The 20649-nt window shown below is 57.2% G+C and overlaps 1 protein-coding gene across 1 annotated transcript; it reads right to left on the bottom strand.

The window, feature by feature from the left end:
* Nucleotides 1-22: 22 nt before the first annotated feature.
* ARHGAP33 (Rho GTPase activating protein 33) lies at nucleotides 23-19673 on the bottom strand. Its single transcript, XM_047793156.1, has 22 exons — nucleotides 19505-19673; nucleotides 12223-12320; nucleotides 12059-12143; nucleotides 11607-11687; nucleotides 11360-11497; nucleotides 10836-10928; nucleotides 10167-10289; nucleotides 9991-10068; nucleotides 9838-9904; nucleotides 9695-9754; nucleotides 9446-9598; nucleotides 9259-9361; nucleotides 7799-7943; nucleotides 7631-7713; nucleotides 7439-7546; nucleotides 5127-5272; nucleotides 4336-4489; nucleotides 4105-4250; nucleotides 3951-4025; nucleotides 1766-2434; nucleotides 1297-1679; nucleotides 23-1211 (listed from the first exon to the last, which is right to left on the bottom strand). The coding sequence occupies exons 1-22, from the start codon at nucleotides 19622-19624 to the stop codon at nucleotides 426-428; spliced, it is 3894 nt and encodes a 1297-aa protein (XP_047649112.1). The 5' UTR covers nucleotides 19625-19673; the 3' UTR covers nucleotides 23-425.
* Nucleotides 19674-20649: the final 976 nt, after the last annotated feature.

Here is a 20649-nt window from a genome sequence, read left to right as displayed (position 1 = left end):
GCCCGAGCTTGACGCTAGCAGGTACATTTTCATCATTTTTATTCATTAATTTCATCAGATGGTTTAGTGGGGTATGTGGCGGGGGTAGGGTGGGGGAAGATGGGCAGGAGCTGTCCCCCCACCCCTGTGCACAAGGTCAGGACATGCTGGGGGCTCCTGGAGGGAGAAGGAGGACAGGGAGTTAGCCTAGCCCTCAGATTTGTGCGAGAGCCCCCAGAATGGATGATAGTGGGGGAATGGGCGTGCCCCTCAGCCCAGAGTAGGGGAGCTATGATATCAGTTTAAGGACCCACATCAGAGGCAAGTTACAAAGTTAGAAACCTGGGGTAGGGGTCAGGAGCTCAAGAAAATACAAAACGAGGGACTGGGTTGGGCCAAGATCAGTGAGGGGAGGAAGAGAAAGGAGGGTCTCTTCCAGCTCTGGCTCAGCAGTAGCTTCGGGTCTGGCCCTCAGAGTGGAGAGACCAGGTGGGAGTGGGGTAGGGGGGTGGGGGACCAGCCCCCTCCCTCCCTTGCCCCCCATTCCTGTACAGGGACCCCCGGTGGTGCTCACCCCCGCTCCCGTAGGCCGGTGGGGCTGCCCTGTAGAGCAGAAGAGGCTCCGGAGGACCCCAGGGCCCAGGCACCCTGTGAGGGGTGTGGTGGCCCCAGGGGGCCCGCTGTTTCTGGGGGAGACGGGGGGCTGGGGGACCAGGATCTGAGCGGCTTCGGGGGTGGGCAGGAGGGGAGGAAGAGCTGGAAGAGGCGGGTGAGGGACCCCTGGGCCCTAGAGCTAGGTTGACATAGAGGGGCTCCGGTCGGGTGGGGCGCCGGGCAGGATGCCGGGGGGCTGAGTAGCTCAGGTGGTCGTGGGGAAAGCAGGACGGGGGTGGTGGGTAGCTGAGCAGGAAGTCGGGGGACCTGTGGAGCGGTGGTGATTGGCCAAGCATGCCATACGAGGCATTGAGCCTATCTGGGGGCATGGAGCGCAAGGGACTCCAGGACCGGCTGGGGCCAGAGTAGGGGGGCCCCTCACCTGCCTCAATTTCATAGTACAGGTTCTCTGCCCTGTCAAGTGGTGCAGGGGGACCCAGGGGGCTTCTCCAGATGGGGGCCGGGGAGCTAGGCTGGAAGGATGGGGAGCTGAGGGGATACAAGCCTGGTTTGGGGACCCCGAGGAAGGGTGGCAGGCACTCCCGGGGGGCTGAGGAGAAGAAGCCAGGGGTAGGAACCTGTGGGGGGACAGAACACAGAAACTGGGCTGCTGTCCCTGGCATGTCCTTGTACCCCCCCACCCATCCTGAGCTGGGCACTGACCTGGGCAGGGCCTCTGGGTCCCCTCCTTGAGGTCCCTATGGGCCGCTGGCTCCTCACCAGGCTCCCATCACTTTGTTGCCTCGGTAGGGAGGGTGGGGGTCCTGGAACCCAGGCCCCTGGGTGGGCTCTGGGGTGGGGGAGTGGTCCACTCCCCGAGGGCTCACCACCCACCTCCAGGGACAGTGAGCGGCGGAAAGGGGAGTGGGGAGCAGATGGTGTGCTCCCCTGCTCCTGTTGGCTCTGTCTCTGGGCCACCTGCTGAGCCCGCTCAGCCAGGGCCAGGGCCATGAGGCGTGCTGGGTTCTTGGGGGGTGGAGGTGGGGCCCCCCCAGGGCGCAGGAGGGACAGGGGTGGGGGCAGCAGCGGTGAGTCCACACCAGGACCTAAAGGAATGGGAAAAGGAGTCAGAAGGGTCTTGGGCACAGCCTCAGGGTTCATGAGGGTGCAGGCTGGGCAGGACAGGACTCACCATGCTGGCCTTGGGCTCCCCGGGGAGCAGGCAGCGCCAGCTTACTGCAGATCTCCTGTTGGCAGGTGTCGCTCAGCTGGGCCTCAGCTCCACGCAGCAGCAGGGGGATGAGGTGGGGGCGCAGGCCAGGGCCAGGGCTAAGGGCTGGCGTTGTGGTGGCCGAGGCAGGTGTTCCCCCAGCCCCCAGCAGCTCCAGGACGGCCGGTGGCACTGACACCGCCAGGGGCTCTGAGATGTCCAGGGCAGCGGGTGAGGCAGGGCTAGTGGGCCCACGGGGCGAGAGGGCCTGGGGGGTCACCCTGGGTGGGAAGGCAGAGGCGGGGGCCGGGGGGGCCGGGCTGGCAGGAGGTGCAGGGTCCCCTGGGGTAGGGCTGCTGCATCGAAAGGTAAGGGGGTCAAAGTCAAGCCCCCGGAGCCCCTCCAGGCAGCGGGGTGGGCTGAAGTCCAGCTCGTCACCATCATCTAGCCAGGCTGAGGTTCGGTGTGAGGGGGAGCCGGAGAGCGCCCCCAGGCCAGCTGCTGAGGACTCGGATGATGAGGACTCGGAGGAGGATGAGGACGAGGACTCGGAGGAGGATAGGCTCTCACAGGAGCCAGCAGGTGCCGGGCCCACGGGGAAAGCATCGCTGCTGGAGTGGGGTCGCCGTAGCCTGTGCAGCCTCTGGAGGCCTGGAAGGGCAGTGTGGGGGAGGGCCGGTCAGGGGTCAAAACTTGACATATCCACATACATCAGTGAGAAGGGGGCACACCACCCAGGAGGTTGGGGGAATAACATGAGAGGCGTGTCCCTGGGTAGGGTCCAGGGAGAGCTGTTCAGACACATGGGTGAGAAAAGAAATGAATGGCGAGTCTGTGAAGGGAACCATTCCAGATGCAAAGGCAAGAACCAAGTCTGACGACCCCACCAGCTATGGCCAGGAGACCATCAGGACCTCATCTGCAGCTGCTGGGCGGACAGCCTGGGGCGACCATGTCTGAGAAGCACTCGGGCCTTGTCTTGGACAGTTGAGTGTGAGCATCTCCAGGCCTGGGCACGCTCATCAGAGCCTCCAGATCCATCAGGGGTGGGGTGGGGTGGGGTGGGGGTGGGGTGAGGATGGATTAGCAACTCCAGAGGGGATACCCACAGTGGACCAGCAGGGAGTGGTGGAGAGGAAGGAGCCTGAGCTGCACTCAGCAGTGCACATGGCAGCCTGTAATGCTGTGCTGAGTGAGTCCAGGTACAGCATGAGACCCCTTCTTAAGGACTCTCGGCACATGGAGGGTCCCAGGCTAGGGGCTGAACATGGCCTACAGCACAGCCACAGCAACCGGGATCCAAGCCGTGTCTGTGACCTACACCACAGCTCATGGCAATGCCGGATCCTTAACCCACTAAGCAAGGCTAGGGATTGAACCTGAGTCCTCATGGATCCTGAGTCCTCATGGGTTTGTTGCTGCTGAGCCATGACAGGAACTCTGTAGGATACCCTTTAATTAAAGTTTCAAGACAACTAGAACTGACCCATACGTTATTGACACCTACACGGGTCTGTGATCAAACTCTAAAAGCACAAGCATGAAGACCATGGAATTTAGGAATTCCCATCGTGGCGCAGCAGAAACATCTGACTAGGAACCATGAGGTTGTGGGTTTGATCCCTGGCCTTGCTCAGTGGGTTAAGGATCTGGCGTTGCCATGAGTTGTGGTGTAGGTTGCAGACGAGGCTCCGATCCCGAGTTGCTGTGGCTGTGGTATGGGCCAGCACCTGCAGCTCCTATTAGACCTCTAGCCTGGGAACCTCCATATGCTGCGGGTGCAGCCCTAAAGAGACAAAAGACAAAAAAAAAAAAAAAAAGACCATGGAATTTAGAGGCTGCCTCTAATGGGGAGGCAGTAGGTGGGAGGGGGACGAGCTCACAGGTAAGGTAGCAGGGCTCTTTTAGTTCTGGCCAGTGGGCTCTGGGGTGATCATATATTTTTTTTCAAAATTTACGAATAAAAGATTGTCTGAAAGGGCCCTGCATGACCAATGATCACAGTGCACCATGAACCAAGGGTGAAATTTATCCAAACACAGACCCAGATTTTAAAAACAAACCAAGACCCCCCCAAATCTGAGTACACCACTTGGAGGCCAGCTTAGGGCCAGCCCCAGTCTCTCCCAGCCCCACCCGGGTATCACATAGGCCGCCCCGTGCTCACCAGCCCCGCTGGCCTGTGATGACAGCGACTCCTCACTCTTGGCAGATCTCAATGTGACCGTGTCAGGTCGGCTGCCTGCAGGGAGAGGTAGAAAGGTCACAGGGACCCTCCAGAGTGCCTCCCCAACCACCACACCGACTGCCCCACCTCTGACCTGAAGGCTGCGGTCGGGCACGGGTGCCCCCTAGCCAGGGCAGAGGCTTCTTTCGGGGGATGCTGGGGCCCCGGCCCAATGCAAAGAAGGTCTTCCAGCTGCTACCCCCAGGCTTCCGCTGTTTCTCGCCTCTCTCTCCTTTCCTTCTGGGGTTTGGATGAGACATAGGAGGCCGGCTGAGGAGCTGGGGGCTTCCAGGCTGGCCCCCCGCCTCCCAGGCATCTCACTCACCTTTCCACAGGTGAGGCTGGGGCCTTGGAAGTTGAGGGTTCGGTCGGTGTACCCAGCCGGCCCTGGGTGCGAGCCTGGGCTTCCTCCAGCGTCAGCAGGCGAGTGGAGGGGCCGCTGCCCGCAAGGGACTTGGGCCGGGGGAGGAGGCAGCGGCCTGGGGAGTTGGGAAAGGGGGCAGCTGTCAGCCCTGGGGGCCATTCAAGGCCACAGGCAAAGCCAAGCGCTACAGCCCAAGCCCCGGCCCCGCAGCATGCCCACCCGGGCTGACAAGGCAGAGGGCCAGGGCGGATCAGGCGGGAACGGGTGGGCAGCAGGCAGGTGAGGAGGAGGAGTGAGGCAGAACGAGCTGATGAGGAGGCAGCTCCCAGCAGCCAGCGAGGATAGCGGCTCTGGCTTCAGTTACCTCGGGCCAGAAGGCCCTCCGACGTGCTGAGTCCTGACTGGGCTGGGGTCCGGGGCAGGGCGGGGAGTCTGGGTGGGGCCGGGGCAGGGTCAAGTCTGGGGACCTCCCACCTCCTCCCAGGTGGACCCATGGCCCCAAGCGCCCCCAGGAGCTACAAGGGGTGAAGGAAGAACGATGTCCGGGCCAAGAAGTGGGGATCCTGAGCGTAGGAGCTGAAATGAGAAGGGTGGGGAGGGGAGGGAGAGGCCGGGGCGGGGTCCTCAAGGAGCCAGGAGGGAGGTCCAGCTTCAGTAGGATGGGGATGGGGCTGGGAGCCCACCTGCCCTCCCGCTGCAGCCCTGACAATGAGGGGGCAGTAGCCAGGACACCAGGGATGGGATGGGCATACCTGCAGGGTCAAGGCCAGCAGAAGTGAAGGTGTCACTGAACAGGACGTCCACGTGGGTGAGCAGGAACTCCACCACCACTGACTGCACCCGCACCTCCCGGAAGGCTGCTGCCCCCCCCAGCCCCACTGACTCCAGCTCCATGGACCTGGATGGGAGGAGTGGGAGGGTGGCCGGTGCCTGGAGCCCCCGCTGATGGGTTCTAGCTAGGCGAGGTGGGGAGCCAGGGAGCAGTGGCTGTCAACGTCTCCGATCTTGTCAAGCTGATCACATCTAGAACTGGATTCTCTACCTTTCCCCAAACCCTCTCCCTCCCTGCCTATTCCATCCTAGTCAGTGCAGCTCTTCTGGCGGCTTAGGTCAAACACCTTGGAACTGTCCTTAGCCCATTTCCCCACACCCACATCCAATCTCAGTAGACTTTGGGGGTTCCACACACAAAATTGATCCAGAATCTAAATGCTTCTCCTCCATTGCCCCTGCCCTGGCTCAGCCTCCATCCTCCTGGACCATCCCACAGCCTCCTTCCTGGTCTCCTTGGTCTTCCTGGTCTCTCCTGCCCCCCACAGTCTGCTCCCCACACACAGCCAGAGGGAGCCCGTGAACCTGGGTCAGATCAGAGCCCTCCTGGCTCAGAACCCTCCTCTGGCTTTCCCCTTACTCCGGGTAAAAGTCAAGGTTCTCACCATGACCCACAATCAGTAAGTCACTCCCATATCTGGTCCCCTATCACCTCCTTAATTTTATCATCCCCCTCCTCAACCCCTCACTCATTCTCTCACTCGGCTCCAGCCACACTGGCCTCCCAGCTGCTCCTCCAGCCCACCAGCCCCAGGACCTTTGCACTTGTCATCCCTTCTGCCTTGTTTGCTCCTCCTGATTTCCACCTGGGTCCTTCCCTCATCTTCTGCAGGTATTGACTCAAATGGTACCTTCTCAATGGAGTCTTCCCCGCCTACCTAATTTAAAATTGGAAACCTCTATATTCCGGGTTTGTTTATTTATTTTATTTTTTTGGTTTATTTATTTATTTATTTTTTGCTATTTCTTTGGGCCGCTTCTGCGGCATATGGAGGTTCCCAGGCTAGGGGTCTAATTGGAGCTGTAGCCACCGGCCTACGCCAGAGCCACAGCAACGCAGGATCTGAGCTGCATCTGCGACCTACACCACAGCTCACGGCAACACCGGATCGTTAACCCACTGAGCAAAGGCAGGGACCGAACCCGCAACCTCATGGTTCCTAGTTGGATTCGTTAACCACTGCGCCACAACAGGAACTCCTATTTATTTTATTTTTTCAGAGCCGCACCCAGAGTACATGGAAGTTCCCAAGCTAGGGGTCGAATCAGAGCTGCAGCTGCCAGCCCACACCACAGCCATAGCCACAGCCACGCCAGATTCGAGCCATGTCTTTGACCTACACCACAGCTCACGGCAACGCCGGATCCCTGACCAACTGAGCAAGGCCAGGGATTGAACCACATCCTCATGGATACTACTTGGATTCATTTCCGTTGTGCCACAACAGGAATGCCTGCCTGTCTCTTTTTCCTCACATTTCTTATACCCGCCATCTGATGTACCATCTATTTTATCTGTTTATGGATCTGTTTTCCTAGAAGAACTGAGCTCCTCCAGGACAGAGAGCTTGCCTGTCTTGGTCACCATCAAATCCTCTGGGACTTACCCTGCTGCTGGCCATGGAAGACTTCTCAGGGAAGCCTCCCCTGCCACCCTATCTAGAAATTCCAAACACCAGGACGCAGATCTTCCTTCCCTGCTTTGTAATCTTTCTCCTGGCCACTCATCACTGTCAGACAGTCCTCTGTACTGTCCTTTTTTTTTTTTTTTTAAGTCCACTTTTTACTTTATTTTTTTATTTTATTTTTTTATATATATATATTTTTATTTTCCCACTGTACAGCAAGGGGGTCAGGTTATCCTTACATGTATACATTACAATTACATTTTTTCCCCCACCCTTTCTTCTGTTGCAACATGAGTATCTAGACAAAGTTCTCAATGCTATTCAGCAGGATCTCCTTGTAAATCTATTCTAAATTGTGTCTGTACTTTCCTTGTGATGGTTCACTGTCATCTCCCGCAGAGCACAGGTTCCTGCTCACTACTGTGTCCCCGGTGCCAAGAACAGGGGCTGGCACATAGGAAGTGCTTCATAAAGGTGTGGTAGGTGAAATGAACCAGAGCACAAAAGCCGAATGGGTTCCTGGGATGGAGTGGGGGCAGCGGGAGACTCGAGGCCCAGCCTGTAGGAGGGAGCTGAGGGGGCAGGCCGGAGAATTGCCAGCTTACCGTAGCAGGTTGGGTGCCCAAACGATGGCCAGGTTGCGGGCATGCATGCTGGTGTTGGCACTGTGTCTCGCCATGCGAGCCAAGTGCCTCAGCAGGTACTCCAGGGTCCTGCGGGCAGGAGCGGAGGGAGAACACCTGAGGCTCAACTCCCTTGGGAGCCCGCCAAGCCCTTCCCTGTCCCTCGTGATTTACCTGTAGTGCGGTGGGGGCAGCTGCTGGATGACATCGTGGACCCGCACCAGGCGTTCCTCCTCCCCAGGCACGGACATGGCTTCCTGTGAGGGCGCACAGGCATGATGGGGGCTGGGCTGGCCGCACTCCAGCACCCTCCCCTTCAGTCTCGCCAGCGCCCCTACTCACGCTGAACTTGCCGTAGAGCTGGTAGGTGAGCAGCGGGTTTGGCAGTTCTCGGAAGTAGAGCTTGCAGAGGGAGGACACGCTGTGGATGTCCTGCAGGAAGGCGGGGCCGGACAGCTCAGGGATCCTCTCACTGTCAAACTCATGCCTGAGGCACCAGGTCAAGGAGGAGGAAGACTCGGTCAGAGCTGACCCACCTGGCCCTGTCCTTCCCCGCCCCCCAGTCTCTGCAGATGGCCGCAACCCTTCTCCTGGGCTGGGCTCATCAGAGGCAGAAACTTACTGAACCCCCTCCCCGCACAGCCCTGTGTGCCAAAGACAAGGGCGCCCCCATTTGACGGAGGAGACACTGAGGCTCAGGTGGGAGATGCCCCTACAGGTGGCTACCCAGGGCTCTGTGCCTCTGTGGGCGGGACAAGCTCCATCTACAAAGTTGTGGCATTTTCCTGGCTCCGAGAGGTCCCTGGCAAATGCAGCTGAAACCCCAGTGGCCCCTGCTCAAGACTCTCAGGTCAGAGCTCTGCCTCATCTGGCGCTGCCCCTGGGTTCCGCTGCCCCCACCTCTTACCCTGGTACGCACACTGCTCCTCTTCCCTCCTGGACTCCTGCGGTTCCCTTACTCCCAGGAAAAGCCCAAGTCCTGACAGTTGTCAACGAGGCCCCACATGCTCTGTCGCTAACTACTTCTCAAATGTCCTCTCCTGCTGCTTTCCCCTTTCAAGGGCTGTTCCCCCAGATGGCCTGCTCCCTGCCCCCTGCCCTGCTCCACAGTAAGCTCCCCAGGAGGCCCTCTCTGCCCACCCTGTTTAAAACTGCAATAGCAGAGTTCCCGTTGTGGCCCAGTGGGTTACAAACCCTACCAGTATCCATGAGGATGCAGGTTTGATCCCTGGCCCCACTCAGTGGGTTAAGGATCTAGTGTTGCCCTGAGCTGTGGTGAAGGTCACAGATGCGGCTCGGATCTGGCGTTGCTGTGGCTGTGGTGTAGACCGGTGGCTACAGCTCTGATTAGACCCCTAGCCTGGGAACCTCCATATGCCGCAGGTGCAGCCCTAAAAAGCAAAACAAATAGACAACCAAAAAACACAATACCCACCCCACCCCCCAATTTCTTATTATGATCCTTCCCACCCCTTTTTTCCTCCATAACACTTGTCACCTACCGTAAACTCTCTCATTTCCTTATTTTTCCCTCCAGCACATGGACCCCAGGAGGGCAGGAGTCTCTGGTGGCCTTATTCATCCCCAGCGCCTTAGTGCTTGGCATGTGGCGCGTGTTCAGTGAAGGCTGAGGTGTCACTTCCTCGATGTAGCCCTCCCTGGCCACACCTCTGGTCCAACCCCGCCCTATACCCTCCGAACTCCCGCCAACTCTGCGGCCCCGGCACATGGCCCAGGGCCTGGAATAGAGGTGGTGCTCAGTAAATGTTAGTGGAGAGAAGGGGTTGGTGCAGGGCCCTCACCGTAGCCTCTGGATGTTGGATGACACACCCGAGAGCCGGTAGATTCCATCCACCACCCCGTGGGCCTCGATAAACTCAGAGCAGCAGCGGAGCACCTGGGGCACTGGGAGAAGGCAGTGGGGTCAGGGCTAGGCGGGTGCGTCCTGGGTGGAAGGAAGGGGCCGGGTAGGTGGGCCCAGAGCCTCACCATCCTGGCCTGAGTTGCTGAGATGCTCTCCAAGGTCACAGCCAAACACCCTCTGCCGAAGGATGCCCCGCTGCCGCAGCCGCTGCCGAGAAGGGCGGGAGCGCATGAAGGTGCGGAGGAGGCCGGCCAGCTTCCCACGCGGCCGGGGCACAGCTGCGGGGGTGAAGGCAGGCCACACAGGGTCAGTGCAGCCACTGGTCTGGAGGGGCGGGGGGTGGGAGGCAGGGGCCTGGTCCTTGTTTGCATTACCTGAGGTCAGAGAGGAGATGCCCTGGGGAGTCGGGACACCACTCGGGGGACCGTCGGCATCTGTGGGGTGAACAGTGGGTGGAAAGGATGGATGGCCAGCAAAGGATGCAGGGGGCCCTCCCCACATTGCCCAGGGCACTCACCCCCCTTTAGACCTGGACCCGGCCGCTCAGTGAACAGCTCCACACACTCGCTGGGGAAGAAACCGACCTGAGGAGGGGTCAGGGTCAGTGACTGGGCCACGCGAGCTGACATGGTGCCCCGACCCCCGCCTGTCCTCCCCAAGCCAGGCTCACCTGGAAGCCTCGCTTGCCGCGCCACCAGCTCCGATCCTCCGTGGGTGGCATGTCGATCACGGAGACAATGTCTCCCACCTGTGAGTGGGCAGGTGCCAGGAGGGAGGGTCAGAAGGCACAGGGGAGGCGGGGCATGGGGGGGACCCAGGCGGAGTCTGTTCCCCCCACAGCCTCACCTCGAAGGACAGCTCGTCCGGTGCCTGGGCTGTGTACCGCTTTACCACATGGGCGGCGGCCACGGCAGGGATGTTGAGCGAGGCTTCCTCACTGAGGAGCAGCCGCCTGCCGTGGTTGTCCAGCTGGGATGGAGGGGGAGGTGGCCGGGAGGGGCCAGAAGAAGCCGATAAGAAAGACAGAGACGGTTCCTCCGTGCCCAATGGAGGCCACCACCTGTCGCCCACCCAAGAGCTCCTGTCACGCAGAGCTACCAGTCAAACACCTACATTCTCGCCCCTTCCGTATTCCAGGATTCCCCCGCCCAAAGTCTTCCTGATCTCCACCTGCACCCTCATCCTCCGCAGCAGACACTGCGCATCTGCCATCCAAACCCCGCTGCTTTAAGCCACTCTCGGCTCAGTGCTGTGAGTTACAGCCAAGCCTATTTCTAACCCACATACCTTGAAATCCTCGCATCCCACAGCCCAACACCTGCGCGTGTGCGCACGTGCACACGCGCACACACACTCACTCACTCACATTCTCTCTCGCAGGCGAGCGCCCACACAGACACTGAAATGCCAGCACCTCCTCCACTCCAGCTCATTTCTTTCCTGTGCCCACACACCCTCCCAGGCTGGTTCTTTTCCTCACTCATCCCCACTCTAAGCCCCCCTGCTCCAGCCCACCTCCATCCAGGTGAGCACGGGCCCACAGTTGAGGTTACTGTCCACCAGTCCTGACAGCGTCTCCAGGTACTGCAGCAGTAGCGGCACCAGCATCTGGGGGCAGGTTGTCAGGTTGGGGTTTTGTGCGAAGACCCTAAGACAGCCCACTGCCCCCCTACACTGCCCTGGCTTGCCCCTGGCAGGGTTGAAGTACAGCCTGAACTCATGGGTGCCACTCGGCTGTTAAGTACTGAAATATCGTTGTATCAGGTGGTAAATAGGCTATGCCAAACCCTGTGTGCCCCCATCGGTCTGGCTATTCTGACCCTTTCATGGAACACCCTGGAACCCCTCCAGGATCCTAAAACTAAAGGGAACCTCCAGAACCCTGATGCAGTTCTAAGACCTCTCCATTCTGACTGGTGGGGCCCTATGAGTGTTTAAATATCTAGCCCCCACCTCCTACCCCACCCCAGACAGTTTCACCCTTGACTGCTGAGGACACACCTTGGCTGAGGCAGGGGCTGGGACAACGAAGAGTTTACCTGGGCAGCCCTAGCCCCCTCCGGGGGTGGGGGGAGCTCCGGGAGGCAGGAAAACCTCCGGTCAAATATGCATCGGTGGAGGTGGGCATCCAGGGAGCGGAAGTCATCATAACTGCGGAGAACTGGCCAGGAACGGCCCTGTGGGAGCAGGAAGGATAGAAGGGAGCAGGAGTCCCACTACACTGAGCTGGGGACCATGGGACCCAGTCTGCCAGGCTAGATGAGAGGCAGGAGTGGCTGGCCTCACCTGACAGGTTACCTGTACCCCAAACACCAGCTCATTCTCTCCAGAGAAGCTGGGGCCCTCACGCTCTGGAGACAGCAGGAGCTGTAAAGAGAAGCAAAGGCCCAGGTGAGGACAGCACTGTTGTCCTGTCCTGACCTCTCCCAACTGACATCATCTAGGGATGGGTCTTCGGCCCCCTGCTGGGCCTCCCCGACGGCAGGGCCTGGTGATGTCGCAGTCAGCACACAGGATCTTGGCACAGACCAACCAAACGCCTAACAAAAAGTTGCTACTGAATGACTAGAGGAACAAATGAATGGACGGACAGCTCTCCCCTTCTGCCCTACAGCTCCTGCCATGGAGCAGCCAGCCCCGCAGATAGGTTTCGGGGTGGGGGAAAGCGACTGATATTGCTTGAGGATGCTTCAGGGTGGGTGGGCTCGCACCTTCCCACCTGGGTGCAGCCCCCATACCTGAATGTGGCCAAAGTCAACGTTCTCATAGTGGAAATGGGCACAGTCAGCCAGCCGAGGGAAGGGACCTCGAGGAGCCGAGAGCCTAGGGGACAGGTGACAGATCACAAGAGGCTCCTGCGCTTGGCCCTCCTCCTAAGCTGAGCCTCTCCCTCACCTCTCACCTCTTCCCAGGCTTCCCCTTCACACTGGGCCCCCCAGTGGGGGGCAGGGGCTGCACTGAGCCCTCCCCAGGGCCATCCAGGCTGTCAGTGCTGCGAGCCTGTGGAGCAGAAAGAAGAATCAGAGGCCCCCAGAGATGGGAGCCAAGGGACAACGGGAGCATTGTTATCTGTCAGCCTGGGCCTACAGGCCTGCATCGCTCCATACACTGCCCTGAGCGGGAAGAGAAGGGTAGGACGGGGGAGGTGAAGGCTGGGCTGAGGCTGCTTCTTCGTGTGTGGTCTGGGCTGCGGGAGCTGAAGAGCAGAGGCCAAGTGCGAAACAGGGAAGGAGCATGCTGGTAGCTGGTACCATCTCACCCAGTTTAAAACTCTCTCGTAGCCCCTGCAGGGTAGAATCATCTCCCATATGTGCCTCTCCAGGCCTCTCATCGGTGTCTGGACAATCACAGCTCCCATCTTATCAGTCTTCCCACTTCCACCTCTTGCTTCCCGCCAGCTTCTTCAGAGCAAGAGCCAGTATATCTCACAAAACACAAATCTGCCTGTCTCTCCACAGATCATGGAGCTTCGACAGCTCCCTGTTGTCTTTAAGATAAAATCTAAATCCTCTGGTGTCTGTTACCTCTCCAGCCTCATCACTTCCCATTGCCTCCATTCTCAGAGCTCTCAAACTTCCAAGAGTCCAACTAAAGCACCATCTTCTCATTTCCTTCTAGACCTTTGCAAAGGCTGTTCCTCCTGCATGGCATACTCTTCCTCATCCTTTTCCCGTCCCCTCACTCATTCATCAGGTCTCGACTCTCAGGTTCCCTCCTCTCCAAAGTTCTCGCTGACCCCTCAGGTGGTGTCAGGCCCCTTTCCTGGACTCCCACATCCCCCGAGCCACCCCTATCCCAGGCCTGACGATGTTGCCTGAGCTTTCCTTAATCACAGCCCTGAGCACTCTGAGATGTCACTGTCTGGAGACAAGTCCATCGCCCCCACTGGACAGGGACTGAGTCCCTCATCCCCCAGCATTGTCCAGCACTGAGCTGAACACAGAGCTGATGCTCCTCACAGCTGGGGTGGTGCCTGATTCCTCTCTGGGTCTCAATGCCCAGTGCCAGCTCAGTCGCACAGCAGGGGCCGGGGAAAATCTGATGAATAAATTAACCATCTGCCAGCTGAGGATTCCCCAGACTGGGCTCTAGCCTCTCCCTCCTCCAGATCCCTACAACCCTGACTTCATCCTTTGGGTCTCACCCTTAGGTCTGGGTGAGACTTCAGCCCCCTTCAGCCCATGAAGCTCCCACAGGCGGGATGGGATCTGACTCTGTCTGGAGCAAAGGGGCTACACAGAGGTCTCTGAATACTAAGTGAGCAAATGAGGGAATGAATAGATGAATGAGCAGGAGCAGCATGGTGGGAGAGGGAGACCGCGTGGGAGGGTGGATGAGGAAAAGAAGATGGAGAGGACCCAAGGATCACATCAGGGGTGGTACAATGCAGGCTTGGGATTGGGACGGAGTAAAGAGGAAGGGAGCAGCTGCAGAGGCTGAAGTAAAGGTTCAGACTCGTGGAGGGGAAGGGAGGGGTAGTTGAGAGGCACCGGGCGGGGGGGAGATTGACTAGAAGGAAAAGAAAAGGGTCAGGCGGAGGATGGAGCCGGGTGGGGGTGGGGCTCAAGAATGAAAAAGGGACTGGTGGTGTGAAGAGGAGGCGGCGGCTAGGCAGGGGAGGGGTGGAGGTTGGGACGCGGATGCTGAGGATGGCTCTGGGATACGGGCTGGTGAAGGACCCAGAGAGCCTTAGCAGGCCCCTGCGGGGGCCACTTAGAGGATGCGAGGTCCTTCCCTGGACCATCCCTTTTTCCTCCCAATTTTGGGTCTTCGTCCACTGTCACCCCCATCCAGGGCGTGGAAGGGGGTATGCGCGCCGAGGGGGCGGGGCCGGGGTAAGGGCTGTGGCCCAAGACCAGGGCAGGGGACTAGACCCACCACGGTGAGGGGTGAGGGGTGAGGGGCGGCGCAGGCCGCGGGCTCGGGCGGGGCCGGGGGCGGGGCGCGCGGGGCGTGGCCGCACGCGGACAGACTGATGCGCCGACAGACTGACGGCCGCATGGGCCCCTCACCACCATGGTCGCGTAGCCTCCTCAGGCACCGGCCGCGCTGGACCCCTCGATCGTCGTCCTCGTTGCGGATGCCGCCGCCATGGCGACACAAAGGGGAGGGCGCGAGCCGTGCGCAGGCGGCTGCAGGCCCCGCCCCTAACGGCTGCCGGTGGCTCAGGCGCGCGCGCCCCAAGGGACGGGAGCTACGGGAACGCGGCGCCGCTTCTCATTGGCTCCACTTTTGGCCTTAGGGCGACGCCCCACCCACCATGCGGCTTCTCATTGGCTTCGACTTGGGTCCCACCCCAAGGTCTCTCTGGTCCCTCCCCGCGAAGTTTGACAGCGCCACGCCTATGCATGCTTTTCATTGGCCATCATTCCCCTCCTGAGACACACCCCCAGGTTCTTTATGCTTCGCTTACACATTTCTTACGCTAAGCGGTGGACCCTCCCTCCCTTTAGTCCATTGTCAAAAGGTGACTGCTCCTCTGACACTCTTTTAACTGGATTCTCCCATGGCCGCAATGTTTTTCTTTATCCCCTAAGCAGCTCTTCAAAGTCTCAATCCTCCAGCCTCACTGGTCAGTCCTGCCCCTGGGCCTGCTAAAAACACACTAAGAACATGGATGGCCCCTGGTTGTTTTTCACTGGCTCAGATGACTTGACTGGGACATAACCCTAGACACTCTGCGACTTAGGCTCCCCCTATCCACTGGATATTTTCCTTGCTTCCTCCTCTACCGCTTCTTACAGGCTGGCCTCTAGTTTGTCTCCTTTTTCCTAGGAACAAATTTAGCCAGCATGCCAAACATGACCACACCACTCATAAAGCCAATCTCAATGGTTTCTCCCATTGACTGAGGTTCAGAAAATACTCTGTAACAACGTTCTGTCCAAGAGGACTTTCCATTGGTTCTCAACAAGGCCCTCACCTCAGAAGGTATATATTTATTTTTTTCCACCTTTGGCATATGAAAGTTCCTAGGCTAGGAGTCAAATCAGAGCCACACCTGCTGGCACCACAGTCACAGCAACGTGGGATCCAAGCTGCATCTGCAATCTACACCATATCCCACCACAACACTGAATCCTGAACCCACCAAGAGAGGCCAGGGATCAAACCTGCATCCTAAAGGATACTAGTCAGATTCATTTCTGCTGAGCCACAACAGGAACTCCCAGAAAGTACATTCTTGATCCATCCATTCATTCATTCAAAAACTGATCACTTAATTTGTGGATATAACAGTAACCAAAACAGGGGAAAAAATACCTTGCCCACATGGAGCTCAAAAGCTAGTGAGAGGAGTTCCCGTCGTGGCGCAGTGGTTAACGAATCCAACTAGGAACCATGAGGTTGCAGGTTCGGTCCCTGCCCTTGCTCAGTGGGTTAACGATCCGGCGTTGCCGTGAGCTGTGGTGTAGGTTGCAGACGCGGCTCGGATCCCGCGTTGCTGTGGCTCTGGCGTAGGCTGGCAGCTACAGCTCCGATTCGACCCCCTAGCCTGGGAACCTCCATATGCCACGGGAGCGGCCCAAAGAAATAGCAAAAAGACAAAAAAAAAAAAAAAGCTAGTGACAGAAGACAATTAACAAAATAAGAATTTTAAAATATAGAATATTAGGTGATAAGTGCTATGGATAAAAAAAAATTAAGCAGAGATTGGGGAAAGGGAATGCTGAGAGGACAAGTTACAGCTACCTATTGGTTGAATTTGCTGATCTCACTTCCATAATAGGGATTTCCCACATGCTTGGAGTTCCCTCTGCCTGGAATATTTCCCGGCCCCCACTAAACAATGACTGCAAATTCCTTCACACTCCCCTCATGAAAAGGTAGAGTCTATTTCCCCTTGCCCTTGAATCTGGGCAGGATTATGACAACTTCAATCAATAGAGAATAGGAATGAATAGGAATGGACACTATGTGATTCAAAGGTTAGGTAGTGAAAGGCAAAGCGGTTTCCTCCTTGACCACTGGAATGACTAGCTCTGGAGCCTTGAGGCGTCATGTGAAAAGTGGGTAGTCATTTTTTTGTTTGTTTTGTTTTTCTTTTTTGGCCACCCCACAGGCATATGAAATTCAGGAGCCAGAGATCAGATGCGAGCCACAGCTGTAACCTATGGCACAGCGGTGGCAACACAAGATCCTTTAACACACTGTGCCGGACTGGGGAGTGAACCTGCGTCCTGGTGCTGCAGAGATAACACCAATCTTGTTGTGCCACAGTGGGAACTCCTGCAGTGGTCATGTCATGTCTTGAGGAAACCTAAGCCACATGGAGAGACCTTGTGTAGGCACTACAGGCCATAGGTCTTGCTTGGAGTCATTTGATCCCTGATGCCAGACTTGAGAGTAAGGAAGCTCCAGAGAGTCCACTCCCAGCTATCAAGCCACCTTCCTCTTCCCAGTTGAACCTCTAGACATCATGGGGCAGAGACAAACTGTCCCCAACTGAGCCCTATCCACATTTCTGACTCACGGAATCCATGAGCATAATATAATGACTGTTTCATGCCACTAAGTTTTGGGGGTGGCTTGCAACCCAGAAATAGTCATTAGGATGGCCCTTTGTCAACTATGAATTCCTGGCACCGCTCAAATGTAATTTCCTCAATAAAACTTCTAGGCCCCGCTCACTGCCCAGCTAAATCAGATTCTGCGACTGTAAACATCTTTTCTTCCTTATATTGAAACAGATCTTCTTGATTTTATCTAAATGTATGGTTTAAATACACACAACCAGCAATGCAGGATCCAAGCCGTGTCTGTGGCCTACACCACAGCTCATGGCAATGCCGGATCCTTAACCCACTGAGTGGGGCCAGGGATCGAACCCACATCCTCATGGATACTAGTCGGGTTCATTACCACTGAGCCATGAAGGCAACTCTCAATATTTACTTTTCTTTTGAGGTAAACTTTACATACAATGAAATTCACAAATTTCTTTCAATTTTGCTAAGTGTGTACACCTTTGTAATCCAAATCCTTACCCAGCATGGTAACTGGACTTTTTATACGGCATCCCAAGGCTCCAAAAGAAGAGAGAGACAGACAGACAGATTGAAAGGAAACCAGATAGAAATGATACCACCTTTTTTAATCCAGTTTAGAAAGTTAAAGCAATATTGCCTCCCTTGCATTCTGGCAATTACAAAGTTCTACCTGGTTTCAAGAAGGGATATAGGAGTTCCCGTCATGGCGCAGTGGTTAACGAATCCGACTAGGAACCATGAGGTTGCGGGTTCGGTCCCTGCCCTTGCTCAGTGGGTTAACGATCCGACGTTGCTGTGAGCTGTGGTGTAGGTTGCAGACGCGGCTCGGATCCCGCGTTGCTGTGGCTCTGGCGTAGGCCAGCGGCTACAGCTCTGATTGGACCCCTAGCCTGGGAACCTCCATATGCCACGGGAGCGGCCCAAAGAAATAGCAAAAAAAAAAAAAAAAAAGAAGGGACATAGACTCTACTTTTTAATGGGAAACATGTCCAAAAATTCGCCAAGAAAACAATACTTTTTTCAATAATCCAGACAGGTGAAGATAGCCTAGACTGGGTGGGGCAGTCGAAGGGGGCGAGGGGAGGGGTTAAATTCTGGAGAGATTTAAAGGTAGAGGTGATAAGACTCGCTGGTCAACTGACCGTGCATGTAAGGGAATGAGGCGTCAGTGACAGCTATGGGACTTTTGGCCTGAGTAGGTAGAAGGATGGAGCGGAGGAAAGCCAGGGAGTAGCAGGTTTAGGGGGAAGACTGGGAGCTCAGTTGAAGACCTATGGAGTTTGAGACATTGCTTAGAACTTTTTGTGTGGTCTAAGCTCACTGATGTGCAAGTAGCAGGATACAGGAACCTGAGGAAATAGAAGATAGAAATTTGGGGGCTATGAAAATAAAGATGGGATTTAGAGCCATGAAGAATGAGGATAGATAGAAAAGTCAAGGCCAGGGCCCTGGGACATACCCAAGTGACAGGTTGGGGCAATGAGGAGGCACAACCAGAGGTGAGGAGAAGGGTGGGGTTCTGGAAGCCAGGAAAGGAAGTGCTTCAAGGAGGGAGGGGTCAGCACACCAAATGCTGCTGCTGCTGCTGGCCCAAGCAGGATATAAACAGAGGCCCAAGTACTGTCCTACATTCTGATGACCCCACTAGCTTCATACCCAGAGGGCAGTTCCACTGGTCTCATGAGACAAGAGGATCCCTTCTCCTTCTCCTTTTTTTTTTTTTTGGCCACACTCACAGCACGGGGAAGTTCCTACGTCATGAATAGAACAGGGCACAGCTGGGGCCACACAGGATCCTTAACCTGATGAGCCACAGGGTAACTTCCAGGAGGATCCTTCCTTTCCTTCCTTCCTTCCTTCCTTCGGCCACAAGTACAGCATATGGAAGTTCCCAGGCTAGGGGTCGAATTGGAGCTACAGCTGCTGGCCTACACCACAGCCACAGCAACGCCAGATTCAAGCCGAGTCGGTAACCTACACCACAGCTCACGGCAGTGACAACACCAGATCCTTAACCCACTGAGCAAGGCCAGGGATCCAACCTGTGACCTCATGGATGCTAGTTGGGTTCCTTACCGCTGAGCCACAACAGGAACTCCAGGAGGATCCATTCTTAAGAGTCAGATAAAGTGAGTCCCAATCTTGCCCAAAGTCTTACCTAGAACCCCTATCCTGTCCTCAAACAGGATGAAATCAGAAAAGATTTTGTTTCACTGGTCAGAAACTAGGGTGAGGTAGGGCTGGGCAGAGCTAGGGTATGTGTGTGTGTGTGTGTTGGGGGGGACCCATTCCCTAAATTAGCATGACCCTTGACCTTTCCAGAACAATTCCTTTCTCAGAGGTAACCAGTAACCTGAAAAAAGAATTTATTAGGAAAATAGAATTTGTACAATTCAAAGTTGTCTGGCCTCAACAGAGTCTCCTTCCCTCTGCAGTCGCATTCTTGGGGACCCCGGGGGGTGACCTGGCTGGAGGAGACCAAGACCCTGAGTCTTCTGTGTGGCCCAGCAGGCGGGATAATTGTGAGTCCACTTTCCTGGAAAAAAGCCAGGGAAGTAGAGGCTGAGGCATTTGCTCAGGATTGAGCTCTAGGGCTGTGTACGGTTCTGGGACAGGAGCTCAGGAGAGGTGGGCACCAACTGGGGGTCTGAAAGGATTCAGAGGCCCGGTGTTTTAAGTCCTGGTGATGGTTACCTTTTCTGTTGCCGAAGCTCCGCCCTTTGAACCCTTAGCACCTGCAGTACAGGGTCGTCTTGGAACTCGCTGCCGTCGGAGTCTGGGAGAAGAACGAGATTCAGGGGGCCGGACCACCATCTAGATCCCCCCAGCCGGCAGCCACGTGCGCGCACATCGGTGAACTCCAGCTCACCTTCCGCAGCCTTTAGAAGTCTGGCGGCCTGGGAGAGCAGATCTTCTGAGGAGGCGTGGCCAGCAGCAGTTGAAGGCGTGGCTATAACTTCAAGCGGCCCCGCCTTGAGCGGAGGGGGCGGGGCCTTGACCCGAGTGGCCGCCTCCTCAGCTGAAGGGGGCGGGACCTTTGGCAGCAAACGGCCGGCTTCAGTCCAGGGAGCGTCTTTGTCCTTCCGCGGCACTGGTCCCGCTAGGGGGAGCATGGCCTTGCCGTTCTGAGACTCGGCCTCAGACCGAGCCGGCGGGGTCTCTGCCTGCGGACACCATGATTCAGAGAGCGGGGCTGTGACCTCTGGGCGAGGGGACGTAACCTTGGACTGAAAGGGTGCGGCCTTGACTTTCCGAGATTCAGCCTCGGGTGGAGGCGGGCCCTCAGGCTGAGGGGGCGTGTCCTCCAGGCTGTCCGGAAAGAGCCGAGCCGCCACCACCTGGCCCAGGGCGCCTTTGAGCTGCGAGCCAGGCCCATCTTCAGCTGCCTTAACTCGCCCAGCAGACCCCCGGCTTGGGGTTCTGCTTCTCCGAGGCTTGGAGCGCTGCCTCTCGGACTCGGCGGGGCTATTCGGCGCAGGGGTGGGCAGGCCTTGGGGGGCGGCAGGGGGCGCAGAGGTGGAGGCAGGGGGTGTGGGGGTTGAGGCTGGAGGCGCAGAAGTGGAGGCCTGGGGCGCCGAGGTAGAGGCTGGAGGCGCAGTGGTGGAGGCTGGGGGCATGGAAGGAGTGGCCCCAAGAGATACCCAGGGACCGGGCTGCGGTGCCCAGAAAAACCCATGGGGACTGGGGCCCCAAAAGATGGGTGGAGAGAACCCTGGGATAATAGGCTTCTCCACAGGAAAGGCCTCTTTGGGAAAAGGCGGAGCCACACTGCCCCAAAGTGAGAGGCAGTTAGGCTGGGTTCCTAGCGAACTAAGGGTCTCCGTAGGAGCAGAAGTCTG

The sequence above is a fragment of the Phacochoerus africanus genome, chromosome 8 (assembly GCF_016906955.1).
Source record: "Phacochoerus africanus isolate WHEZ1 chromosome 8, ROS_Pafr_v1, whole genome shotgun sequence".
Taxonomy (NCBI): Eukaryota; Metazoa; Chordata; class Mammalia; order Artiodactyla; family Suidae; genus Phacochoerus; species Phacochoerus africanus.
The sequence above is the reverse complement of the archived record's forward strand: the minus strand, read 5'-3'. Positions and strand labels throughout refer to the sequence as shown.